Below are 27,193 nucleotides of genomic sequence, written 5' to 3'. Positions count from 1 at the left end.
GTTTCTATATCTTGACTGAAGTGAATAATGCTGCAATGAACGTGGGAGTGCAGATACCTCTTCGAGTTCCAGATTTCAAATTTTCAGGTTACATATTAATATTACCTGATCAAATAGTAACCCTGTTTTTAATTTTTTGAGAAACTGCCATATTGTTTCCATAGTGGCTGTACCAGGTTGCATTCCTGCTAAGTGTAGAAGGGTTCTCTATTCTCCAGATCCTTGCCAATGCTTGCTGTCCTGTCTTTGGATAACAACCATCCTAATAGGTGTGAAGTGCTATCTCTCTGTGGTTCTGATCTGCCGTTCCCCGATGATTAGTGATGTTGAGCATCTTTTCATGTGCCCAGTATTCATCTCATGCCTTCTTTGGAGATATGTCTATTCAGGTTCTTTCCCCATTTCCTAACTGAGTAACTTACTGCTGTTCAGTTGTAGGCTTGGAACCTCATGTTCTTAATTCAATGTTCAAATGCTTGAATGAAGTCAAGAAGTTATTGAAGGACATGAATGAAGCCAAGAAGGACATGGGACATGAGGAGATTATAGAGGTTAAGAGATAAGACTAGGGAGGTGAGGGGCAGAGAGGCAGGTAGCCCAGGAGACCTGGCTGTCCTGACTCACGCTGTCTGGATGGACTAGTGGTGAGGTGTGGGTATTTGGGAGACAGATGGAGACTCTCAGAGTGGGAACCTGCGTGCAGTTCATCAGTGTAACAGTTCTTCCCTGTGTCAGAATGACTATACTTTACCACATTTTACCCTTGAACTGAGAAAAGGTAGTTGAATCATGGATTACCCATATTGCAATATGTGGAATATTTTAGTAGATTGAATTTTATCATAGTGCCTCTCAGCTGTAGTCATGATAATAAAGTCAGATAGCATCAATTTTTGTCAGAAAGATATGGCATGCAGCTCACTTCCTAACACTAATTCTTTGCACTGTATCATTTCTAAAATATAGAACCAATTTTTTTTGCAAACCCCCAAAATATAGAAGATCCAGTACCTATAGGTTTGGCTTGATAGGTACAAGAAGTAAAAATAAGAAGGTATACTTTTCAGTTCTTACTACTAGAAAGGTCATATTAACAATGAACAAAGAGAAACCTATAAACATTATATACTCAACAATTTAACCACTGATACCCACCACTCCAAAATAAAAGTGCTAGGAACACTTAGTCCTTGATGTAGGAAGCAACTTTTATTTTTAGGCCTTACGTGCTCATTTAAAATTGGAAAATGGTTTAGTACAACTTTAATGCCAGAATATTAATCACAAAAATTAAATACAAGTTATTTACTTAACAAGTATTGTGAACTTACCTGGTGCAAAGCATAAAAACAAATAAGATACAGTTTCTGTCCTCTAGGACTTTACAATCCTTTGAGTTAGAAAGCAAGGTCGTGAATAGTATAAGTAGTTTAAGAGAGTGAATGAGGGCTTCCCCAGTGGCTCAGTGGATAAGAATGCCACTGCAGGAGACATGAGTTCAGTCCGTGGTCCGGGAAGATCCCACGTGCCAAGGAGCAACTAAGCCCATGTGCCACAATTATTGAGCCTGTGCTCTCGAGCCCGAGAGCCACAACTACTGAAGCCCGAGTGCCCTAGAGCCCTCGCTCAGCAACAGGAGAAGCCCACACCAGTAGAGAGCAGCCCCCACTCTCCGGAACTAGAGAAAACCCCACACAGCAGCAAAGACCCAGCCGGGTCAAAAATAAACAGATAAATAAAAATTCTAAAAAACGATAAGTTCATATTCGTTGTTAATGGCCACAAAGGCCAATTTTTTTTTTTTTAAGAGTGGGTGACAGGGAAGAAAAGGGTAAGCAAGAGATTGGAATGTGGAGTCTGTAATTCCTAACGGAATCCCTGGGGCCCCCTCCACCCCCACAGGTTGAGATCAGTGATAAAGAGGCCCAGTGGTGTCTCTTCATTAGTGATAAAGGTGCCCAGCTGAGAAGGCCAGAGGGAAAGGCTGTACTAAATTTCTGTTCTGCTGGGGCGATGTTGGCTACCAGTATCAGCCTGGGGCAGGAGTTGGCTTCAGAAAGGAGCTCCCTTGCTCCTCCTCCTGCCCCAGGAGAAAGAGAAGAGGAGGGTGATCCACACCCACAGTCCTTGGAACACTGAAGGATTTTGGTGACAGGTTAAATTATAATCTTTATAAATGATTCTTCCAAACTAAACATGATGTTTTGCCATTAGTCTATATAGGAACACAGGATACAGCTTTGCAAAAATGTCTTTGGATAATTGAATAATAAGCACAGACATTTCTCCAGGCAAGAATATTGGAGTGGGTAGCCATTCCCTTCTCCAGGGTATCTTCCCTGACCTAGGGATCCAATCTGGGTCTCCCATATTACAGGCAGATTCTTTACTATCTGAGCCACTAGGAAAGCCCCAGTTCCCTAAGAATATTAACAAAAAGCAGGAGTAGATATTTTCAACAAGAGGAAATAAAATTGGCTAATAAATATTCAACTGCACGCACAAGCAAAAGACTGTAAATTAAAACGATCCAGTGACAGACTATTATTATTATATATATTTTTGCCCATAAAACTGACTTAGATTTAAGGTCTGTTTTTAGGTCACATCCACTGGCCGGTTAGCTCAGTTGGTTAGTGTGTGGTGCTAAGTTCTTTCAGGTCACAAAGAAAAAGACTTGGCCTAATTACTTTTGTTCAGAGTTTTGTAAGCTGTGTTCAACTAGGTGAAATATTGATGATGGTTTCACAAAACCAACAACAAAAAAATGGTGCCAGTGGTATTTTTTTCCTTTGAAGATGTATTATGTAGGAAAAATATTTACATAATGATTATTATGTAATAATCTGCCTTTCAGAATGAAATTCACAGAATTCATATGGTAGGGCTCGCATTTATAACTTACGTGCTCTTCCTGTGTTATAAATATGAAAATTGTTCTATGGCCAACTAAGTTTGGCAAATGCTGTCTTAGTGACAGGGGCTCATTGCAAAGGAGGTCCATGGACACGGTTAGAGCAGACACCCAGATGCTAAGGGTCATGGGCCTCCCCAATGCCTCGATCCCAGCAAAGCCTGGAGCTTGCTCATGATCGTCCGAAATCCAGAGCAGCTCTGGAGACCCTCCTTCTCTGAGTGTTCACACTCTCTCAGATTGTCACCATCCAACAAAAAACTTTTCTATTGGACTTCTGTGCCAGCTATGCTGAACAGTGGCCTCCCCAATGTTCAGGGCTGATCCCATTTGAAGCAGCAGAAATGGTTATGATTGGAGCACAGAGGCATAAATCATCATGACTTTGCTGGAAGAACTGCTGAGAATCTCTTCCCCCAGTGGACATAGCACACAGCCATCCCTAGAAGGTTGCAGGGCCCAGAGCAGTGGCTCAGGCTGGAACCACCCTGGGTAATTGCACTTGAGAGGAAGCTGTGCCTTCAGCATCCTCTATAGGCTCGTTGGGATACTGTCAAGTCAGAAATTTCTAAATGAAACTTTAAGCATACTCAGCAAGAGTGGGGTGCAGCTCCAGGCAGCTCCCTGCTCCGTCCCAGGCCCCCTGCCCCAAGGGCCAGGCCTGCCCTGCATGGTGCTGAGCGCTGACAGGTGGGGAGGTGGGTACTTGCCCACAGTCAGTGGAATGTGAACCATAAATTGTGGGAATCAATTTACTGAGAACCTTTGAACCTGACTTCTGAGAATCTACTGTAAGAAAGTAAAATACTCCCAATATTTTACATGCAGTACTTCCCACCATTATTTTATAATATTGAAGATTATCAAAGCAACATAAATGTATTTGTACATGTATAAATGTTTATACTATAAGGAAATAAAACATCATGGTATATGATAAATATTTCACATATGGTAAATTATAATATAAAAATATTATGTGCCATTGTGTGCTTAGTTGATCAGTTTTGTCCTTTGATGACCCTATGGACTGTAGCCTGCCAGGCTCCTCTGTCCGTGGGGATTCTCTAGGTAAGAATACTGGAGTGGGTTGCCATGCTCTCCAGGGAATCTTCTCAACCCAGGGATCGAACCCAGATCTCCTGCATTGCAGGCAGATTCTTTACCATCTGAGCCATTGTCCAGACCTTTAATTTGCCTCTAATGATAAATTTTCTAAGAATTCAGGTAGAGACACTTGTTCCTAAGGTTCCTCCGATATGACTTCAGAACAAATGACTAGGGACCCTCGGGTGTAATAAATTGTACCAGGACCAATTAGAATTATTATTTTTTTTAAACTTTAGATTCTTGAGCAACAGCTTCAGCAAATGAAAGCAACTTATCAGCTAAACCAAGAGAAGCTGGAGTACAACTTCCAGGTGCTGAAGAAGAGAGACGAAGAAAGCACAGTGATTAAGTCCCAGCAGAAGAGGAAGATCAACCGGTAAGCTCACATGCAGAGTGTCTTTCTTCTGGGCCTTTCTCTACTGAAAAGAGGGATGGGTATGTACTCTTTTGTAGGAGTAGAAATTGTTAGAAGTGCAACTAATTCTTAGGGCTTCCCAGGTGGTGCTAGTGGTAAAGAACCTGCCTGTCAAAGCAGGAGATAAGAGACACGGGTTCGATCCTGGGGTCTGAAAGATCCCCTGGAAGAGGGCATGGCAACCCACTCCAGTATTCTTGCCTGGAGTAGCCCCATGGACAGAGGAGCCTGGTAGGCTACAGTCCATGGGGTCACAAGAGTCAGGTATGACGGAAGCGACTTAGCATGCACGCATAACTAATTCTTATTAAAAGAGGTGGTTTTTTTTTTTTTTTTTCTTTTGAAAACAGGATACATTCAACCGGTTCTGTCCTCCTGACCCCACAGGCAGTTTACAGCAAAAAGAAAAGAATTTACAGCAAAAAGTCTGTCTCCCATCCGTCTTTTGTCTGGGTCCTCTGTCCCACCTCTGGATTCGTTTCTTTTCCTTTTTCCAAAATTTCCTTATGCACATACAAGCAAACACAAAGTCTTATGCCCATCTGCTTTTACACAACCAATAGCATCCTGTACACATTGTTCTGTATCTTCACAATGTTTCCATACCAGTTCATAGAGAATGTTCACATTATTTCTTACGCTGTCTTGTATAACACTGCATAGATATGCTAGGATTTACTCAACCAGGCCCACACTGCTGTGCATTTTGTTGACTTTGCTGTTGCAAATAATGCCAACATAAGTCTTTAGTTCAGTTCAGTCACTCAGTCGTGTCCGACTCTTTACAACCCCATGAATCGCAGCACACCAGGCCTCCCTGTCCATCACCAACTCCCAGAGTTCACTCAGACTCACGTCCATCGAGTAAGTGATGCCATCCAGCCATCTCATCCCTGGTCATCACCTTCTCCTCCTGCCCCCAATCCCTCCCACCATCAGAGTCTTTTCCAATGAGTCAACTCTTCGCATGAAGTGGCCAAAGTACTGGAGTTTCAGCTTTAGCATCATTCCTTCCAAAGAAATCCCAGGGCTGATCTCCTTCAGAACGGACTGGTTGGATCTCCTTGCAGTCCAAGGGACTCTCAAGAGTCTTCTCCAACACCACAGTTCAAAAGCATCAATTCTTTGGCGCTCAGCCTCCTTCACAGTCCAACTCTCTCATCCATACATGACCACAGGAAAAACCATAGCCTTGACTAGAAGGACCTTTGTTGACAAAGTAATGTCTCTGCTTTTGAATATGCTATCTAGGTTGGTCATAACTTTCCTTCCAAGGAGTAAGCGTCTTTTAATTTCATGGCCGCAATCGCCATCTGCAGTGATTTTGGAGCCCCAAAAAATAAAGTCTGACACTGTTTCCACTGTTTCCCCAACTATTTACCATGAAGTGATGGGACCGGATGCCATGATCTTTGTTTTCTGAATGTTGAGCTTGAAGCCAACTTTTTCACTCTCCACTTTCACTTTCATCAAGAGGCTTTTTAGTTCCTCTTCACTTTCTGCCATCAGGGTGGTATCATCTGCATATCTGAGGTTATTGATATTTCTCCTGGCAGTCTTGATTCCAGCTTGTGTTTCTTCCAGTCCAGCGTTTCTCATGATGTACTCTGCATATAAGTTAAATAAGCAGGGTGACAATATACAGCCTTGACGGACTCCTTTTCCTATTTGGAACCAGTCTGTTGTTCCATGTCCAGTTCTAACTGTTGCTTCCTGACCTGCATACAGATTTCTCAAGAGGCAGGTCAGGTGGTCTGGTATTCCCATCTCTTTCAGAATTTTCCACAGTTGATTGTGATCCACACAGTCAAAGGCTTTGGCATAGTCAATAAAGCAGAAATAGATGTTTCTGGAACTCTCTTGCTTTTTCCATGATCCAGCGGATGTTGGCAATTTGATCTCTGGTTCCTCTGCCTTTTCTAAAACCAGCTTGAACATCTGGAAGTTCACGGTTCACATATTGCTGAAGACTGGCTTGGAGAATTTTGAGCATTACTTTACTAGCATGTGAGATGAGTGCAATTGTGCGGTAGTTTGAATATTCTTTGGCATTGCCTTTCTTTGGGATTGGAATGAAAACTGACCTTTTCCAGTCCTGTGGCCACTGCTGAGTTTTCCAAATTTGCTGGCATATTGAGTGCAGCACTTTCACAGCATCATCTTTCAGGATTTGAAATAGCTCTACTGGAATTCCATCACCTCCACTAGCTTTGTTCGTAGTGATGCTTTCTAAGGCCCACTTGACTTCACATTCCAGGATGTCTGGCTCTAGGTGAGTGATCACACCATCATGATTATCTGGATTGTGAAGATCTTTTTTGTACAGTTCTTCTGTGTATTCTTGCCACCTCTTCTTAATATCTTCTACTTCTGTTAGGTCCCTACCATTTCTGTCCTTTATCGAGCCCATCTTTGCGTGAAATGTTCCCTTGGTAGAAAATCTCTAATTTTCTTGAAGAGATCTCTAGTCTTTCCCATTCTGTTGTTTTCCTCTATTTCTTTGCATTGATTGCTGAGGAAGGCTTTCTTATCTCTTCTTGCTATTCTTTGGAACTCTGTATTCAGATGTTTATATCTTTCCTTTTCTCCTTTGCTTTTCGCTTCTCTTCTTTTCACAGCTATTTGTAAGGCCTCCCCAGACAGCCATTTTGCTTTTTTGTATTTCTTTTCCTTGGGGATGGTCTTGATCCTTGTCTCCTGTACAGTGTCACGAACCTCAGTCCATAGTTCATCAGACACTCTATCTATCAGATCTAGGCCCTTAAATCTATTTCTCACTTCCACTGTATAATCATAAGGGATTTGATTTAGGTCATACCTGAATGGTCAAGTGGTTTTCCCTACTTTCTTCAATTTAAGTCTGAATTTGGTAATAAGGAGTTCATGATCTGAGCCACAGTCAGCTCCTGGTCTTATTTTTGCTGACTGTATAGAGCTTCTCCATCTTTGGCTGCAAAGAATATAATCAATCTGATTTCGGTGTTGACCATCTGGTGATGTCCATGTGTAGAGTCTTCTCTTGTGTTGTTGGAAGAGGGTGTTTGCTCTGACCAGTGCATTTTCTTGGCAAAACTCTATTAGCCTTTGCCCTGCTTCATTCCGTATTCCAAGGCCAAATTTGCCTGTTACTCCAGGTGTTTCTTGACTTCCTACTTTTGCATTCCAGTCCCCTCTAATGAAAAGGACATCTTTTTTGGGTGTTAGTTCTAAAAGGTCTTGTAGGTCTTCATAGAACCATTCAACTTTAGCTTCTTCAGCATTACTGGTTGGGGCATAGACTTGGATTACTATGATATTGAATGGTTTGCCTTGGAAACAAACAGAGCTCATTCTGTCATTTTTGAGATTGCATCCAAGTACTGCATTTCGGACTCTTTTATTGACTATGATGGCTACTCCATTTCTTGTGAGGGATTCCTGCCCGCAGTAGTAGATATAATGGTCATCTGAGTTAAATTCACCCATTCCAGTCCATTTTAGTTCGCCGATTCCTAGAATGTCAACATTCACTCTTGCCATCTCTTGTTTGACCACTTCCAATTTGCCTTGATTCATGGACCTGACATTCCAGGTTCCTATGCAATATTGCTCTTTACAGCATCGGACCTTGCTTCTATCACCAGTCACATCCACAGCTGGGTATTGTTTTTGCTCTGGCTCCATCCCTTCATTCTTTCTGGAGTTACTTCTCCACTGATCTCCAGCAGCATATTGGGCACCTACTGATCTGCGGAGTTTCTCTTTCAGTATCCTATCATTTTGCCTTTTCATACAGTTCATGGGGTTCTCAAGGCAAGAATACTGAAGTGGTTTGCCACTCCCTTCTCCAGTGGACCACATTCTGTCAGATCTCTCCACCATGACCCGCCCGTCTTGGGTTGCCCCATGGGCATGGCTTAATTTCATTGAGTTAGACAAGGCTGTGATCCTAGTGTGATTAGATTGACTAGTTTTCTGTGAGTATGGTTTCAGTGTGTCTGCCCTCTGATGTCCTCTTGCAACACCTACCATCTTACTTGGGTTTCTCTTACCTTGGGCGTGGGGTATCTCTTCATGGCTGCTCCAGGAAAGCGCAGCCGCTGCTCCTTACCTTGGACGAGGTGTATCTCCTCACCGCTGCCCTTCCTGATGTTCAACATGGGATAGCTCCTCTAGGCCCTCCTGCGCCCGCGCAGCCACTGCTCCTTGGACATGGGGTTGGTCCTCCCAGCCACCGCCCCTGGCCTCAGGCATGGGGTTGCTCCTCCCGGCCACCACCCCTGGCCTTGGGCGTGGGGGCATGGGGTAGCTCCTCCCGGCCTCCGCCCCGACCTTTGGGTTTTTCCGTGATATCTTACAGAAAAACCCAAATGGATTTTTTTTTGCCAACCCAGTACTTATGTCAGTGTGTGACTTTGCGTGTGCGCAGGGCTATCTGGAGAATAAATCTCAACTTGTAATTACAGAAGCAGTACATGTGCATTATACAAAATTGGAAAATACCTCAAGTGAAAGTAAGATAAAAACATATGTGCTCAGTTGTGTCTAACTGTTTTCAACCTTACCGCCTGTAGCCCACCAAGCTCCTCTGTCCATGGAATTATCCCAGCAAGAAGGCTGGAGTGGGTTTCCGTTTCCTTCTCCGGGGTATCTTCCCAACCCAGGGATCAAACTCACATCCACTGTGGCTCCTGCATTGGCAGGCAAATTCTTTACCACTGAGCCACTAGGGAAGCCAAGATAAAGACAGAAAAATACCATATTCTTACTATCAGAGATTAAGTATATTTCTTTCCCTCTCTCTATTAATATACAGATTTGATATTATACTACAACTCTTTTGTAATCTCTTCTTAAAAAGTCAATAACCTCCACCTTTTAATTTCAGCAAATTCCATCTCATCTAAATATCTGGATCACATTCGTATTCCCCCAGTTGTCCAAAGACAGTGGTAAAGAACCCGCCTGCCAATGGAGGAGACCCTAAGAGACTGTAGGTTTGATCCTTGGATCCAGAAGATCCCCTGGAGAAGGAAATGGCAACCAGTCCAGTTTTCTTGCCTGGAAAATTTCATGGACAGAGAAGCCTGGCAGGCTACAGTCTATGGGATCGCAAAGGGTCAGACAGGACTGAGCGACTTAGCACGTAACATCTTTTGCGGTGAAAACTGTTAGTCGCTCAGTTGTGTCCGACTCTTTGCGGTCCCGTAGGCTGTAGCCTGCCAGGCTCCTTTGTCCATGGGATTTCCGAGACAAGACTACTAGAGAGCATTGCTGTTCCCTTCTCTAGGGGATCTTCCTGACCCATGGATTGAATTCAGTTCTCCTGCATTGCAGGCAGATTCTTTACCACTGAGGAGTTTATCTAAACTAGTACCTCATCTAGATCCAGGCATTTGCATCACGTTGTTAAATTAAGTTCCTTAAGTCTCTCTGATCTATGAGATTCCCCCCACCCTTCCACCTGCCAACCTCCTTTTTACATGATGCTTATATACTTATTGTATCCTCTTCTCTTGATATATGTGTGTGAGAGTGTGGTGGGGGTGAAACCAAAAGTTTAGGTCAGTTATCTTATAGAATGTCTAATTTTTTGAATGTGAAAATAGGAATGATCAGTGTTTGTGTATGGGGGACTTCTGATTTGTTATTAAAGATTTTTTAAATGTGAACCATTTTTAAAGTCTTTATTGAGTTTGTTACAATATTGCTTGCATTTTAGGTTTTTTGTTTCTTTTTTGGCCTCGAGGCATGTGGGATCTTCCCTTCCTGACCAGGGATTGAACCCAGCTTCCCTGCACTGAAGGTCAAGTCTTAACCACTAGACTGCCAGGGAAGTCCCCAGGGATCTTCTGACAACTTCAGAATAATGCTTGAAAGGGAAAGTTTTATTTTTAGAATTTTTAAACTGAAACTATGTCAGTCCTCAAACCTTCCTGTTCCTGTGTTACTGGGGCTACTGTTCAGTAGCATGAAGTCTGAAGTCTGGTCTGGGTTCTGAAAGCCATGCCTGTGTTATTTCATGTGACAGATTTCCAGTTACAGAACTCCTGTTAGCAGTGAGCTGGGCATCGGTGGCCTGCCTGTGTTCGTCATGCTGTGGCCATGTCTCTCCTAGTGCTGGAACCTTTGACCAACCCCCTCTCCTTCCCCTGGTGCCCTGTGTGAAGCTCTTCTATAGCACTCTTCACACAGTTCTGTAATTAGCGTTTGTCTGTCTCTGGCTGCACTGGTAGAGCTGTGTACTCAGACATATCCTTGTATTCATCTTGGTATTCCAACATATCCTTGGCACAAAAGAGACCTTTCATGTTTGATGAATGAATGAGTGAATGAATGAATGAGTTAGTGGACTAGTTAATAGTATCAGCTCTTTCAGGATGGGGCACTTGTATATCACAGGCTTGTGGTGCAGTATACGTTTTTCCTTTCTGTTTTCCTTGTTTCAGAAGTTGAGGGAGGCTATTTCAATCTGTGGGTCAGCACTAGATGTGGCCCCCGACAAGTGCTGTGTTGAGGACGATTCAGTCACACTCTTGAATAAGAGGCTACCTCTTGGTGGGTTTGAGGTTCTGGATAGTTTCAAATGCATTTAGTTCTGGATGATTCTATCACCGCCTATTGCTTTCCTTTCCTCAACCACAGTTGTAGCTGTGTTTGGGAAAATATTTGGGAGGGTTTCCTGCACCTTCCACAAGTCTGAGCCTAGGTTTTATAGAACTGAGTGGAGTAGATAGCAGGTGGACGGAACATACATTGCAGCCTTAGTTCAGCGGTAGACTAACTTTTTTTCCCCCTTCTTCAACTCAGCCTGCATGATGTACTTAACAATCTGAGATCAAAATATAACAAGCAGGTCAAGCAATTTCAGGAGGAGAACCAGTCCCTAACCTCAGACTACAAACGCCTGGTGTTGCAATTCAAGGAGCTTCAGAAAGCCATGAGGTATTTCAGGGACGTGGGTCCCAAGGCATGTGTCCTGGGAGGGGGACTGCGGGAGCTGAGCTGGTAGTGACGGTGATTCCATTCGCGTGTGGCATCGCCCACTTTGGGGAACTGGGCCAGGGCACTAGAGAATCTTTTCTGCTGTCTCTCCTGTCCCTTTACTTGCATGTCACCTGCCTGTTCTCGTAGGTGAGAATCACGGGCTCAGAGATGGGGCTGGGTCCAGAGTTTCCCCCAGCTCTGCCTCAGTTCTTGCCCTACCGCTAGCTGGGGGTGCATGTGGGAGACTGGTCCAGCCCTGGTGTCAGCTGACCAGCATTGGTAACTCTCCTTCCCAGGCATTTTGCTCTCATTGATGACAAGCGGTTTCGGGAGATTTGGCTGATGAATGAAGAAGAGGCGAAGGACCTGATAAACAGAGCCTTCGATGTAGACAGAATCATCAATACTCATCATCTAGGACTCCCCTGGATGGCACCCAACTTCTGGTTCCTAAAGAACGTGGGGCCAATTTCTCAGCAGCAGCAGAAGTCCGCCACACAGATCTTAGAGGAAGTCCTGTTGGAAGCAGGTGACCGGAACAGAGTCAGAGCATCTGCAGGCTGGAGTGGAGGGGCCTCTGAGAACATGTATTCCCACCAGCAATCTGCTGTCTTGCACTTTTCAAAATCTTTCAATGTGTATATCTCATTTTACCTTTTGAGCAAGTGGTAAAATCTGGGTAGTACCATGATTTTTAGTACTGTTTTCAGACAAGGAATGTATGCTTTAAACTTAACATTTGTAAATTTTAGTGAAGAAAAATTTTGGCTCAGCTGCTCTTGCTGACATTATTCTTCTGTGAAGCAGCTGCTTTCCCTACATTTTCATTGACTGTTTCTAAACTGACGCAGGGTTGGAAACCATAGGGTGGATGTGTTAGATCGATCTCTAAGAATAAACAGGTTCACGGTTTCTCTCCCACTTCCTGGTCAAGGCTGGATTTTGAGTGTGACATTTCCAGGTAGATACAATTGGGAAAAGTGAGGCATTACTGGCTGGCCAGGAGCACCAGAATTCTCCAGATAGTCTCTTATTTCAACCCCAACCCTCCCATTTTTTTCCCCCCAACATAATATGTTTTCATCAGCTAAAGTGACTTTAGTGCCTTGAAGAGGCCTTTGAAGGTATACATTTTCACAAGGAAAGCGGTTTGACTGTCCCTCACAGTGAACCAGGCAGAGGAATCACCTTCTCTTTCTGTCTCTTTTATGTCCCTTCGCAGAAAAGGAGGGGGCAGATGAGGACAGCTCGGAATCAGAGACTTACCTGGACCTGCCTAAGCAAGTTTCAGCAAGAACGACCCGCAAGATCTTGATGCTCCTGTGTGACGAGTCGGTGAGGCTTGGCACCTGGCGGGAGGCTTTGCGACTTTCTGCCCTTGCTTCTCGAATGCCGCCTTGGACGACACTGGACGGGCCAGAGGTGGTCTGGAGGCAGCAGTGGACCTGCCCACAAGATAGTGCTGTTGTGGGGGGACCACCCCCCCCCGCCCCCGGGCTTCACGGGGTTGTAGAGAAGCTGTCATGCTCCAGAGCTGGCCTGGCTGGCCAAGGGGTCCTCCCTTCGTGGGTCAGCAAGGTGGGTCCATGCCAGCAAGGGACCCCTGCTAATTCGTTTTTTTTTTAAATGCTAAAATATGCTCATCTGCAAGAGAAAGGGTCCCAGTCTTGCCCCCTTGCATCCATCTGACAGTAGGGTGGCCACAACCTATGGTGGCCTTTCTCTGGGAGCTGAGTTTGCAATTACTTTGAGGGTATTAGGCCTTAGATGTCTTCACTCACGTTAAAAAACCCACTGGAATTGGTGTAACGATCTTGTTGGAGCTGGTTCAGCGAGAAGTCTGATGGTACCCAAACAGAATTGCTGTTTACTTAGATCTTCGTTTCTGAGATGGGAAAGAAGTGGTATGAAGATTGGCAGGCGCCAGTCCACTTGGGACAGTTCTTGGGCACGAGGGGGATCTCCTGCCACTGAGGGCAGCTCCCACTGAAGGAGGAAGTTGACCAACACTCTGCTCCGTCCGCCAGCTTGCTGCCTGCAGCCTCCTGTCCAAGGAGCCCTCCCCTAGGCGTTGCTCCCACTCCAGGGGTGCACCCAGTCTTCTCCCCTCTCTGTCCCAATTGATGGATACTGGGTTCTGTTCCGGTGTCTCCATCTCTCTCCAGCCTTCCTCCCCTCCAGATCAGCACCCACTGCTGTGTCCTGGAGATGTCTGGGGACTCTTGTTCAGTCTCTCAGTTGTGTCCAACTCTTTGCAACCCCACGGACCACAGCATGCCAGGCTTCCCTGTCCTTCACCATCACCCGGAGCTTGCTCAAACTCATGTCCATTGAATCTGGGGACTAGCATTTGGGTGAAGTGACATGGGCAGGAGGGAATGGGACTGGATCAGATCTGGACTGTGGTGGGGAGCTCAGGTGTTTGCCCCTGTGGTCTGTAGGCCAGGTGAGTCAGCGCCTTCTGAGGACACCTCAGTCCATCATGAGGACCAGCTTCGTCCCTGAGAAGGACTTGTAGGCATCCCGGGAAGGCCTTCCTCTGGGGTGCCTGGCAGCTGCCTGATGTTTCGGCCCTGGGGTTCTTTCTGCTCTGAGGAGTCGTCCCTGGCTCGTGGCCCGGAGGGGGACGGGCTGCAGGACTCGTCCTGAACCCCGTCTCCTACTGGAGATGTCGTCTCCCTTCTTCTCAGGGTTTCCTCATAGAGAGCAAGTTGCTGAGCCTACTCCTGCCCCTGGAGAAGAGCGAGTGTTACCTGCTGAGACTGGACGCTGTCTTCTCGGTGAGTGCCCCCCAGGCTGAGTGGGTTGGGGGTTCCAGTGTAACACAGCCCTCTGGGTTTTCCAGCACTGCCTCAGCCCTGGAGTAGCTGCTGGGCTCCTGGGGCTTCCCCAGCTCACTGTCATATCCTTCCCTTTACCTACTCTCCATGCCAAGAATTGGCCTCAGAGTTGCGTTGGTGACTCCCATCCCACCCCTTCCTCTGCCAGCCCCTCTCTCATGGCCCAGCTCTCAGCCACAGGTTCTCCCCTTCACCCCTAAACTCAGAGGTGCGTTCAGCCCCCTTTAGCATGCTCCTGCCCACCAGGCCTGTATGGGGCTGTTCTGAGTGTTGTTTCTCTGTTCTGAGGTGCGTGTCCACACTCACTGTGCTTTCTGGTGTTGAAAGGCCTGTTCTCTGGGTCATGGTAGGGGCCAGGGAGGCTGAGGGGAGCCAGCCCCTGCTCTTGGGAGCCGAGGGACTTCTTAATATGGTATTTGACGCAGTCATTCTATTTTTTCCTCAGGCCCTTGGAATTGAAAATGAGGATGACTTGTATAAACTGGTTAACTTCTTCCTCAAATACCAAACTCATCATTCACCTTCCAGCCAGGTAAGGTGAAGTGTAATAAAAAAAAAAAAAAAAAAAAAGAGCATTCAAAATTCTCCTGGAATCCCCCAGAGGGCACTGCCACCTTTGAATAATACTTGTGATTTGGAAAGATCCCCTGGAGAAGGAAATGGCAGCCTACTCCAGTATTCTTTTTTTTTTTTTTTTAAACTTTACATAACTGTATTAGTTTTGCCAAATATCAAAATGAATCCGCCACAGGTATACATGTGTTCCCCATCCTGACCCAGAATCCTGTGGACGGAGGAGCCTAGTGGGCTACAGAGCATGGGGTTGCGAAGAGTTGAACATGACTGAGCGACTAGCACCTTCACACTAGGGAAAAGTAGTGGGGATTTTGTATCAAAGCTGATTTTAGCACTTCCCTTGGCGTTGTTACTTTTTGTATTTGTAAAGGGAAGGCTAGCTAGCCATCAGATCCTGTTCTTACACTGAGGCCCAAGGGGTCTTTTCCAGGACCTTCCTTCAAAGCCAGGCCTCAGCCATGTGAGACCTGAGCTTACCAAGTTCTAAATATTTTGATTCATAATACTTTCTTGCAAAGCAAGTCCCATTTTTAATAACTACCTTGATCATAATTGACTATTTTGAGGAAGTCATCATGTTACAAATTTGTAAAATTTTAATATTAATATAAAAATTAAAAACATGAATTAAAAAAGGTTTTTAGTATTTGTAGTGTCACAGTGAGTATGAGTATCCTGATATGCTTCCAGAAAGAGTTGGCTGAGGGGACAAAACTGTGAAGCCATAAGAAAAAATAAGGGCAAACTGGCTGCATCAAAAAGAAAGTTCTGTAGATCAAAAATCGATATAAGCAAAGGTAAGATATAGATGACAGGAGGGGGAAATATTTTTAATTCATATCACAGATAAGGGCTAATTGCAATATATAAAGAACTCTCAAACCAATAAGAAAAACATCCACTCAGTGGAACAGACAAGGGATATGAACAAACACCTTTTAAAAGAGACATACAAATAACTTTAAAGCATATGAAAATATAATCAGACTTTCTTATATTTAGAGAAATGCAAATTAAATGTGCTCAAATGCAATTTTCACTTGTCAGGTTGGCAAAAATCCATAAGTTGGACAGCAGATAGTGGTGGCTGAGGTTTGAGAAACACACATGCTCATAGTTAACCATTGCAGCCTCTGTGGCGGACAGCTTGGCAGGATCAACTGTAAAACCATATAGTATACTTTAGCCTGTGCTCCTCTTCTAAGATTTTATCCTATTGATGTACTCAATACAGTTGAAATGATGTGTTTATCATAGCTTATTCATCACAGCATCGTTTGAAATGACAGAAGATTGGAAACGATCCAGATTTCCATCATTAACGAATTGATTAATATATGCTGCATCTATACAATGGAATACTATGCAGCTGTGAAAAAGAACAATGAAGTTCTTTAGGTATTTATGTGAAAAGCTCTCTAAGGTTTGTTGGTACGTGAAACTCTACTATGTACATAGTAGAATATCATTCATGTAAAAATGGGAAGGAATAGTGAAAGTGTGTGCTTGCTGCTGCTGCTGCTAAGTCACTTCAGTCGTGTCCGACTCTGTGCGACCCCATAGACGGCAGCCCACCAGGCTCCCCCATCCCTGGGATTCTCCAGGCAAGAACACTGGAGTGGGTTTCCATTTCCTCCTCCAATGCATGAAAGTGAAAAGTGAAAGTGAAGTTGCTCAGTCGTGTCCGACTCTTAGCAATCCCAAGGACTGCAGCCCACCAGACTCCTCCATCCATGGGATTTTCCAGGCAAGACTACTGGAGTGGGTTGCCATTGCCTTCTCCAAAGTGTGTGCTTATATGGATATATATTTCTTTGGAAGGATATATAAGAAACTGATAATGTTGGTTTACTGGTGGGAAGTAAACTGAATGAACTGTACAGCAGGAGTAGAAGGACTTTTTAAAATTAAAAGATTGAAATTTAATTTGTGCTATGAATCAAGAGGATATTTATATCATGTAAGCTTTATACACATCAATAAAATGAACACCTGTGAACTGGATACCAAACTAGAACATTATCACTGGTGTGTGTGTGTATGTGTGTGTGTTTCATTTGGTTGCACTGCCCAGCATGCATGATCTTAGTTCCCCAACTAGGGATTGAACTCAGGCCCCTGTAGTGAGAGTGCTGAGTCCTAACCACTAGACCACTAGGGAATTCCCCCATTATCACTGTAATGAAACTCCCTGTTTGCCTCTTTCTGGTCCCATCTTCCTTCTTCTCCACTCTTTTCCTTCATTATCTCTTTCTTTTTGTGAATGTCTGCATCTTTCTTTTCCAAAACTTCTGTAACTTTCTGTAAACATTTTCTCCATTTTTCCTCTTTCTAGCTGTCTTCATACATTCATGCTTGCATGCCTCCAACCATAGTTCCCCTTGCATCTTTGTCCACACCAGTTCCTGGCATCTGTGTACCCACTACAGGAGCCACTGGATCTCGGAGCAGAGAAGGAGGGGAGCCTTGTGGACGGGAAGTCACAGGAGAAGGAGCCCCCTCCTTCTCCCAAGCTCATCCATCCCAATGACGTTCTCAAGATTCTGGAGGCCTTTGTCATGAGTCTGAGGAAGCCCAGGTGGGCTGTGGTGCTGGAGGGCTTACCTGAGAAATGGGTGGAGAGGGGAGCTGGATGGGATGGGGGCCCAGCAGATACAAGGGAGGGGACAAGAGGCTGCTGAGCCAGAACTTGGGGAAGTGAGTAGAAGGATGTCCAGAAGAGGGGTGAGAGGAATCCATGGACATTGCAATGAAAGAAATAGATACAGAAGAGATTTGCATGTTTTCATTCATCATTCGTTTATTTAACAAACATCTGTTGGGGGCTACTGTGTATAGGCCTTGTGGGGAGAATACTTTGTGATCAGAACAGTGGTCAAAGCACATGGAGGTGTCAGGCTGCTCAGAGGGGAAGTGGTCACCTTCATCTGAGACATCAGAGAGGGTTTTAAGAGGAGATTGCAGCAGAACTGGGTTTTCCTTGGTGGACAGAGTTGGGGGGAGGACATTTCAGGATGTCACAGTGCAGGGAAAGACCTGCTTTAAGAATCATGTCAGAGCGGTATGACTGGAGTGTCAAGGGTCTGGGGAGTGGGACCAGCTTGGGTAGAGGAGCCAGGCTGGATCTTGAGAGCCTTATCAAAATTCCCCAAGGTCTTGGTCTTTACCCTTTGGTGGATCGGAGCCAGAAAATGATCTTAAGCCATGAGGGAACCAGGAGCAGATTTGCATTTTAGAAAGATGACTTTGGTGGCCGACTGATGCCTGATTCAGGGACCATAGTGGGAAGGTTTGTCCAGGTGGGAGGGGATAGCTTGGATGAAGACTATCCTGGGAGGGGGGTGGGCAATGTGGAGAGGAGATAACAGATTTTAAGAGCTGCCTTGGCAGCATCCATGGAAGAAATAGACATAATAGTGAGCTATAGAGCCAGTGATGTAAACTGACCGAGAGGAAGGGAGTGGATGACACTCCTTCATAACGGTGACAACAGCAGAGAGAATCAGGAACCTTGATGGATAAGCAGGTGTTGTTTCTGAGGCGATTGGATGAAGGCGACAGTAAGTCTGTGAGGGGCACTGCTTGGGGGCCCTGGGGACACCCAGGCTGAGGGGAATGATACCAGTGCTTTTGACCTTCAGGGACTTCTGGGTGCCAGTGAAGTTGCTGAAGGCTGTGCGAGACGACTCAAAGGACTCTGAGTACTGGGAGGCCCTGACCACGGTTATCCCTGCCACCACCCTGAACCTCTGGGATGCTCTGTATACAGCCTTGGAGAAATACCAGTGAGTGTGTATGCCATGGCTCAGGAGGAGGAGGGCAGGTAGGGCAGGCCCAGGGCAGGCAGGTAGGAGAAGCGCCCTGCTTGGAGTGGCCACCTTTGCTGCCTCCCCGTCCCAGCAACTCTTGGAGAGTCAAGCTGCTTTTGGCAACTGAGGTGGGGGGCCGTGTAGTGTTGGGGGATCGATCCCTCCGGCTTCGCCCTCTCTGTTTTGTTCTGGGTAGCCTGGCTCCTTCAGGGCTGGAGGGCTGCCCTGGTGGGTGAGGCTTCTGGGGTCCTCATTCACCTCCAACTAGAGTAGAAGGGCAGAGATCCTGGCTCCGACTTGATTGAGAATGGAGGAGGATTCAACGGGCCTCTAACCAATTTTTCTGCCCAAAGCCTCGTCCTGACCCAGAGGGCTGAGCTGCTGATAGAAAACAGTTCTCTGGAGAGGCAGAACACAGAGCTGCAGCAGCTGCTGCAGCAGTATCTTGACACCAAGGTGGGTCCCGGGAGGGGAGGCAGGACACTGGGGCGCCGGGGGTGGGAGGGGCAGCAGTGAGACTGGCGGAGACGCTGGAGGTGGTGGGGAAGGGACGTCCCCTCCCCCACCACCTCCAGAGGCTAGGCAACTTTGAGATGCGGGCTATCATAGTGTCACTTTGACGCCCATATACTTTTTGGCACCAGATGTTGTTGGATGGCTCTGTGAGGCAGTGATCCACCCGGTGCTGGCCTCACAGCTTACAGAGCCCTTCCACAGGAATTTCCTTCTTTGGTCCTAACAGCTGGTCTGTGAAGTGGACAGGGCGGGAGTGATTCTCCCCCTTTCACAAAAAGGAGGATCAAACCACAGAGCCTCTGTCACTTGCCCAGAGCTCGGGTACTTCCTGCTCTTCCAGCCCCTGGGGTCTGGCCTGGGATGTGACACCTGGAAAGGGGACTCCAACCGAGGCAGATGTTTCCCCCGGCCCCCTACCCAGACCTGCTCCAGGGACAGCGGGGGTGACTTCCCCGTGTCTTAGCAGGAGGCGGGATCTCACAGTCTGCTCCACTGGGAAGAGCCCATTGGCAGCGCAGCTGCTGGCTCTGCTCTGCTCCTGTGGGATCCTTCATGTGGCACTTAAGGGTGTAACACTGGGCTGGGCATACCTCCTGAGTCATCAACTGAGGCCAGCCACATGCCAGGCCCTGGGGATGTGTGGCCTGTGGGGGTCTCAGGCTCCCGGCCACACCTGAGCAGCGCATGCAATGAGCCCGGGGGTCACAATGGCCTCTTGGCCCAAGACAGGACTCAGTCATTTGGGAACCATAAGGGGCCACCCTTCCTTTGACGCTACAGTGGACAAAAGGCTGGGGAAGAGCATGGAAGAACGAGGCCAGATGGGCAGGTGAAGCAGGGAAGTTAGGGTTTTAGAAAGTGGATCAGAGGGGAAGGTTAAGAGCATTACCAGAGGCTGGTGCGCTGGAGCAGAAGTCAGGCAGGGAGCCCAGGACTCAGCTTCTGAGGAAGGCAGGGTGCATGCAGGCTGGCCCAGGAGATGGAAGGAAGTCTTTGGGGAGGAAGTACCCCTAGAGATTTGGAGGCCTCTTGGGAGGTGGACCTTGGGGGAAGGGTAATGACCATTACTCTTTCTTTTCCAGATAAACTCTGAACTGCAAGTTCCTCCGACTCAGGTGTTCCGGGTCCCCACAAAATAGAGCCAGACCTCGAAAAGCCTGTCTCGGCAGGGCCAACACTGGTATCGCTGTTGGTGTGGGAGGCAGCACCCCCCGGGGCTTCCCCGGGCCCACTCCCTGCATTTTCCAGAACTGTTGTTGTCAGGCCTGTTGAAATAAGGCGCTGAGAGGAGTTACCTGGATTCCACAGTCCTGATTAAAGTCTTAAAAAGTTGTGTCTGAATCGCTTTAAAGAGCAATCCCCACCTGACATCTCTGTGTCATGAGGGGACTTTGTCCCTGGCTTCAGACTGGTTTGAGAACAGGCGCGCAGCTGCAGGCCGAGACTGTGGCTCAGGGCTCCCTTCTTGCTTCCGGGAACAGGCGGTACCTGGGAGCTTTGGGCCATTTCAGGGTCTATGCCTTCAGACTGTCACTAAGAGTGCTTTAGTGAGCTTTTGGGGCCCCTGGGTCCACCAGGCTGTGACCCTGGGGTGTGGTGTGACATTCCTCCTGGGGCAGCCTGGGCAGGCAGCCCTGTACCTCAGGCCCGCCTTGAACCCTGGGTCACAAGGCCTCCCACTCCAAAGGGGCCCAGCCTGTGCTGAGCTTGCCAGCCGACCCTGTGCACCCCTCCCCACAGTCCCCTCACCTGACCCACTGCAGACTTGTCAGCTCAGGGTTTGATTTCTTTTATTAAGAGAAAAATCACCACTCAAGAGAGGAAAAACAGCCAAGAGAAACTCAGCTCACACAGGCGGTGGGGGCGGGAGGTGGGCAGCCCTTCAAGTGCAAACTCCAGGCAGCCCCCAGAGGACTGAAAGGGTGAGCCCATCAGGGGCCAGGCAGGTGGGTGGGGTACAGGGTTCACTGCAGGCGTGCTGGCTTGCAAGGGCTAGTCCGGGCAAAGGAAGCACTGGGAGGCCACCAGAACCCGCAGGCTGGACGGGGACTGGGCTTGTGCATCCAGACTGCGGCTGCCTGGATAGAGTGGAGTGGCCCGGGGAAGCAGCCGCCTGGCAGGATTCGTGGAAGGGATCTGGGATCACTTCTGCAAGGTCAAGATGGCAGCTGCCCTCACAAGATTATGTCTAGGGATGGGGAGGGTGATGCTGCTTGCTCATTGATTCTTTTTAAAGCCCTGGGCACAGCCCACGACATGATTCGATTCTCAGTTAATTTCATTAAAGCTTTAGTGCTCTGCTGGAAGGCCTGGGGAGGATTTCGGGTGGCTTCCTCTGGCAGGTGGGGCAGGCTCTCGCCATTTCCCACACTCCCCACCCTGCAGGTAGGGCCATGACAGGCAGGACCGAGTCAGCAGTAGGCTTGGGGTGGGGTGGACAGGCAGGGAGGCTGGGGGGGCTGTTGCATCACCCGCCCAGCCAGCAGGAGGAAGGCCCCTGGGACTGGAGGCCTCTGTGCCAGAGGTGGGGCAAATGTGCAGGCCCAGGAGGAGAGCCGTAGGGAGGGCCCCCGGGGCCTTCACGCCCCCAAGAGCTTCTTGACCATGTAACCGGGGAGGCTGTAGAGGAAGAGCGCCAGCATGAGCAGTCCCAGCAGCGCCAACACGATCTTGATGATGAGCCACTTGTACCGCGTGCAGATGAGGTACTTGATGGACTTGAGGGGGTTGAGGAACCAGACGAAGGCGGTGTCGGGCCGGCTAGGGAGGGAGAGCCTCGGTCAGGAGGGTGGCACCTCCAAGACACCCCGTCCCCACAGTCCTTCTAGACCCCAAGAGGTCCCCCTTCACTGTCCCAGTCCCCAGAGTACTGAGTGCTGGAGGCAGGGTTTGAGCCCATCTCAGCTCCAGCTGTGCTCTTGGAGAAGACTCTTGAGAGTCCCTTGAACAGCTAGGAGATCCAACCAGTCCATCCTAAAGAAAATCAGTCCTGCATATTCATTGGAAGGACTGATGCTGAAGCTGAAACTCCATACTTTGGCCCCCTGATATGAAGAACTGACTCATTGGAAAAGACCCTGATGCTGGGAAAGATTGAAGGAGGGAGGAGAAGGGGACGACAGAGGATGAGATGGTTGGATGGCATCACTGACTCAATGGATATAAGTTTGAGTCAACTCTGGGAGTTGGTGATGGACAGGGAGGCCTGGCGTGCTGCCGTCCGTGGGATAACAAAGAGTCAGACACCACTGAGCGACCGAACTGAACTGAACTTAGCTCCAGCAAATGCTGCCTGCATTCCCCTTGTCTTTGCAGAGAACCGCAGTTGTCCCAGCTCCTCCTGAGGCCTAGATGGCATTTTTGGCAGCTGGGCAGCTACCCCTCGACCTAACACTTGCAGTGAGGGCAGGTCAGTGCTGGAGGAGGCTGTTGCAGGGCTGCAGGCAGTTCTGGTTATTACAATAGGAAGCTCCCCTACTGAGCTGTTCATTGTGGATGGTCTAGCACTTGCTGAGTGTTCACAGTGAGGTTTGTGTTTCCAACCTGTTCCCCCTTTAGGCTTCTGTCCCCACCAAGCCCTGCCAGGGGTCTGAGGATCCCCAGGGCGGGGTACACGCCACCCTCACCCCTGACCTGCCCAGCGTCAGGGCTGGATCACTACTCTACCTTCTTTAGGGCCACCCAGCCAAAAAAGGGCTTGTTGAGCTTACATTCTGTTGACTGTGTGACAAGAACAATAGATTCTATAAAATGTCCAGATAGAAAGTCAAAAGTACTGAACATGCTTCTTCAAACTCTTCCTGCTCCTGGGGGACGTAGACCTCACCCTCCAGAGCCAATCAGTGCAGGCAGGGCTGCAGGCCGGGGATTGTGGGCAAGGGCACCCGGTTTCCAGTCCCAGTGGTGACAGGCAAGTGAGGCATGTCTTAGAGCCTCGGATTCCTCACTTGTACCATGGGGTTAATAGCAGACCCCACCTCCAGGGTTGGTGAAAGGGTGATGTGAAAATGCGTGAGAAGTTTTGGCACCGAGCCGAGCTCCCCATAGGCTGGTTACCAAGATGACTGAATGCTATGGAGCTACTCACTGCCATGCAGGGCAGGAAAGGGCTCGGGTTGGGAGGAGGATGCTGGTAGAATCTCTTCAGGGCTGGATGGCTGATCTCAGTCAAAGCCTTTCCCCTTTCCTGTCCATAACTCAGCTGCTTTCTGCCAATGGAACTGGGTTCGATTCTGACCAGGATGTCGCTGGGAGAAGAGGTGGTATTGTGCAAAGGACATTGGATGGGCCATTTGAAAACCAAGGCTGAGTCCTAGCTCTACCCTGATTTGCTAGGCGGTGGCCTTGGATAAGTTCCTTTTCCTCTCTGGCCTCATATGTAAACATGCAAGACAGTCATTTGCAGTTCTGCGTCTAGGATACCACTTGAAAGCTTCGAAGTTGCTGTCTGCGCTGTCCTTATGTGTGCACTCGTGTGTGTGTGTGTGAGGGTGTGCCACATGCTGGCCAGCTCATAGCCCTAGGTCCAGGAGGAAGGGAGGGTATGAGACCCAGGAGGCGTTGGGCTCAGACCCCAGGGATCTTCTTGACCAGGCAGCCAGGCACGGAGTAGAGGAAAAGGGCGAGGAGGAGAAGCAGCCAGTGATGCATGTATCACACAAAGTGGTGGGCAGACTTGAGAGGGTTCAAGAACCAGATGAAGCTTGTATCGGGCTGGTTAGAGCAGCGACAGGAGCAGAGGGAGCACTGAGGAAGGACATGGAGGATGAGGGCCGGGGTGTGGCGAGGGCCTCTGGCCAAAATGAAAGTGGCTCTCAGCTGCGCACACAGTTCCAGGTGCCCCCCGTCCCCAGCCATCAAGGCTGCCTGGGGCCCCAAAGCCCACCACTGCAGCTGTTTGCCTTTGTCAAAAACTGTGTGCTTAATCACTCAGTCATGTCCCACTCTGTGACCCTAAGGACTGTAGCCTGCCAGGCCCCTTTGTCCATGGGGATTCTCCAGGCAAGAATACTAGAGTGGATTGCCACTCCCTCCTCGGGGGATCTTCCGAACCCAGGGATTGAACCTAGGTCTCCCACATTGTGGGCAGATTCTTTACCATCTGAGCCACCAGGGAAGCCCAAGAATACTGGAGTGGGTAGCCTATCCCTTGTCTAGGGGAACTTCCCAACCCAGGAATTGAACCAGAGTCTTCTGTATTGCAGGCGGATTCTTTACCAGTTGAGCTACCTGGGAAGCCCCTGTCAAAAAGTAGGAAGAGCATTCAACTCAGCTCAACAGGGCCTTCCCTGTACTATAGCCCATGTTCTGGCCTCAGAGTGGGGAGGTGGATCCTGGAGGGGAAGGGGAGGAGGGAGGAGGCTCTCCTGCAATGAGGCTGTGGCCCAGGAAGGGTCAGAGAGGGCAGAGGTGCCCACAGAGTGGGGGCAAGAAGACCAGAGGTTCTGGCACCTCCTTCCTGTTCCTGTGCCCCCAGGGACCAATGTGGCAGGGGACTGGCATTCAGGACACTCACTTGGGTTTCTCTAGGGGATCAGGTTCATTGCGGGCCAGGCCCACAGGATTCTTTTCCGCCTCCTCGGCAGTGAGTAGATGCAACTCTGCTTCCACTTTGCCCTGCAGAGAGGAACAGAATGGTGCCGGTGCCCGGAAAAGAGGCCAGGCCCTCCCCTGTCCCCTGCCCAGCAGTGGTGAGGCCCACCGTGAGCTCAAACTCGTCATTCTCGTTGCGGGCTAGGAGGGGCCACCAGCCTTTGACGCGCTTCTGCTTGAAGATGGAAACCAGGGGCACATCCACCTCCCCCGTGGCCATCTCCATGGTGCACTGCTTGGCTGTTTTCGCGCCCCGAGGGAAGCGATTCAGGTCCAGCTCGATGGCCCCTGTGACAACCTGAGAGTCAGCTCCTACACTGGGTCCAGTTGACACTGGGTTCCCTGGGCTGGGCTCACCCTGCCCCTGCCTCCCCCTCCCCCGCCCCCACTGGAGCATCACCTGCTCTAGACCCGCGACCACACCCAGGGTGGGGACTGTTTCCACCCACAGCACCGCTCCCCCTTCTCCCCGCCCCCCCATCCTCTCCCTCCTCTCCTGCCTTCCAGGAAGGTGGGCTTACCCAGCTCAGCCCCCCTCCCAACCAGGGGACCTCTCACTGCTCTGGTCCCAGCCCCACACCCAGGAAGTCGTCGGCAGAGAAGTGGTCGGCGTCCCAGATCTGCAGGGTGAGCCGTGCGGGGATCTTGTATTCGGTCTCGTCCCAGGAGAACATGGACTCCTTCTTGGAGATGACAATCTTCTCCTCGGCAGCCAGGTAGTCGAAGGGGAACAGGTAGCGCCAGTTGAAGTTGCCCTCGCCGGTGAGGGAGTGGTAGTGGACGTCTGTGTCCTGCTTGTCCTCCTGCTGGCCCTTCAGCCACCTGTGGGTCATCACCTGTGGCCCTTCAGCCACCTCCCCAGAGGCCTCTCTCCACCCACAGCACCCCCCTCCCCCTCGCTGTCCTCTCCCTCCGCTCCTGCCTTCCGGGAAGGTGGGCTTACCCAGCTTGGCCCCCTTCCCATCCAGGGGACCTCTCACCCACCCCCGCACGAAAATGTCGCTGGACTTCTCCCCAGTGAAGAAGTCATCATCTTCCAAGACCACCTCATCCGTGTTCCACACGATGACCCTCAGCTCGTACCTGGGTGGGTTAGGGGCTGATTAGAGGTGTGGCGATGGGGGTTGCCAGGCTGGGGTTGGAGATGAGGTGACTGGGACAAGTTCTGGGGACTTGGGATGGGCATGGGGCCTGGGCCAGGCTGGCGCTGAGAGTCGATGTGGGGAGAAGCTGAGGGCTTGGGGAGATGTGGGCCCAGGGTCAGAGGAGGTCACCCAGCCATCATGGCTACTGAGAGAAAAGCCAGACCGGGCGGGGTGGCGGGGAGAGCCAGCTGGGCTAGAAGGCCAGGACCCAGAGCACAGTCCTCCTGGATGAGGCAGGCGGGTGGGGAGCTGACTCAGGTCTCAGGGAGGCTGCCCAGGGAGGGGCAGGGGCCGGCTGCTCAGGGCGTGGCTGAATCGAGGCTTGCAGAGTCAGGAATTCCCTCCTTCCCAGAGGCCTGAAGCTCCATTCCAGCTCTAATAGAAATGTACATTTAAGCCCAGCAGCTGGCAGTGGATCACCCTGGAATCTGATTTCCTTTACATCCTTGCCCCCAAAGGGGATTTTCCTCTTGAAGTGTAATTGTCATGATAAATGAGGTAGTCAACCTCTAAAAATCGACTGCAAAGGCTTGTGCTGGACTAAACGCCCCTGGACTGCAAGTCCTGGAACACAGCGGGTTGGGGTGTCCCCTGGTGGAGAGCCATGGAACAGCACACTCAGGGTTCTACCTGGAGCCTGTGCCAGGCAGAATTAGTTGGTTTTGTTTAGTCGCTAAGTCATATCAGACTCTTTTGGAACCTCGTGGACTGTAGCCCGCCAGGCTCCTCTATCCATGGGATTTCCCAGGCAAGAATACTGGGGTGGGTAGCTATTTCCTTCTCCAGGGGATCTTCCCGACGCAGGGATCGAACCCACATCTTCTGCGTTGGCAGGCAGATTCTTTATCACTGTGCCACCTGAGAAAGCCCACCAGGCAGAATGGGCTATATGATTGGTGGGGTCCAGTGTGAAATGGAAATGTGGGGCCCTGATTGCAGGCACCGAGTCCAGTGCTGGCAGTGGCTTGGTCCAGCCACTTTACAGATGGGAAAACTGAGGACCATGGAGGAAAAAGTGACCTGGCCAGTGTCAACTAACAGAGACAGATGGCTTGGCTCATGATCCAGCGTTCTGGCTACTCTCCCACCCTCCCGCCCGTTCTGGGCACTCACCCCTGCACATCTCATCAGTTTTAATCAAACTTGGCAGAGCTGAATGACAGCCTCGAGTGGGAACCACTTTTATCAGGGGGGCAGAGCAGCTCTCAGCGGTTCTGCGTCTTGTGGATGTGTGTGGGGGAACCCAGGGAGGATGCTGCCTGCGAGCGCGTGCCCGTGGAGGAGTGGGTCTGTGAGGACAGAGGCTTCGG

General features: G+C 49.1%; 2 protein-coding genes across 5 annotated transcripts in view; one reads left to right on the top strand and one right to left on the bottom strand.

The window, feature by feature from the left end:
- Positions 1-20,479, top strand: part of DRC1 (dynein regulatory complex subunit 1) — a 37,362-nt gene extending 16,883 nt beyond the window's left edge. The window contains exons 8-17 of one of the 3 annotated variants that reach the window (XM_025261409.3): positions 4,261-4,400; positions 11,229-11,363; positions 11,702-11,934; positions 12,628-12,740; positions 14,096-14,185; positions 14,691-14,777; positions 17,224-17,399; positions 18,463-18,606; positions 18,984-19,086; positions 20,229-20,479. In XM_025261409.3, the coding sequence (XP_025117194.2) occupies positions 4,261-4,400; positions 11,229-11,363; positions 11,702-11,934; positions 12,628-12,740; positions 14,096-14,185; positions 14,691-14,777; positions 17,224-17,399; positions 18,463-18,606; positions 18,984-19,086; positions 20,229-20,285 (1,278 nt within the window). In that variant the 3' untranslated portion in view covers positions 20,286-20,479. The remainder of the gene's footprint in view (positions 1-4,260; positions 4,401-11,228; positions 11,364-11,701; positions 11,935-12,627; positions 12,741-14,095; positions 14,186-14,690; positions 14,778-17,223; positions 17,400-18,462; positions 18,607-18,983; positions 19,087-20,228) is intronic. The other 2 variants (XM_006046221.4, XM_044926149.2) reach the window with 2 other exon arrangements.
- A 440-nt stretch (positions 20,480-20,919) lies between these two features.
- The window catches only part of OTOF (otoferlin), a 91,915-nt gene continuing 85,641 nt past the window's right edge, over positions 20,920-27,193 (bottom strand). The window contains exons 42-46 of one of the 2 annotated variants that reach the window (XM_006046218.4): positions 25,723-25,821; positions 25,319-25,560; positions 24,848-25,026; positions 24,662-24,762; positions 20,920-21,906 (exon numbers count right to left, since the gene is read on the bottom strand). In XM_006046218.4, coding sequence (XP_006046280.2) covers positions 21,726-21,906; positions 24,662-24,762; positions 24,848-25,026; positions 25,319-25,560; positions 25,723-25,821 — 802 coding nt within the window. In that variant the 3' untranslated portion in view covers positions 20,920-21,725. The remainder of the gene's footprint in view (positions 21,907-24,661; positions 24,763-24,847; positions 25,027-25,318; positions 25,561-25,722; positions 25,822-27,193) is intronic. The other variant, XM_044926148.2, reaches the window with a different exon arrangement.

The sequence above is a fragment of the Bubalus bubalis genome, chromosome 12 (genome assembly GCF_019923935.1).
Source record: "Bubalus bubalis isolate 160015118507 breed Murrah chromosome 12, NDDB_SH_1, whole genome shotgun sequence".
Taxonomy (NCBI): Eukaryota; Metazoa; Chordata; class Mammalia; order Artiodactyla; family Bovidae; genus Bubalus; species Bubalus bubalis.
Note: the sequence above shows the minus strand (reverse complement) of the source record. Positions and strands in the feature narration are given on the sequence as shown.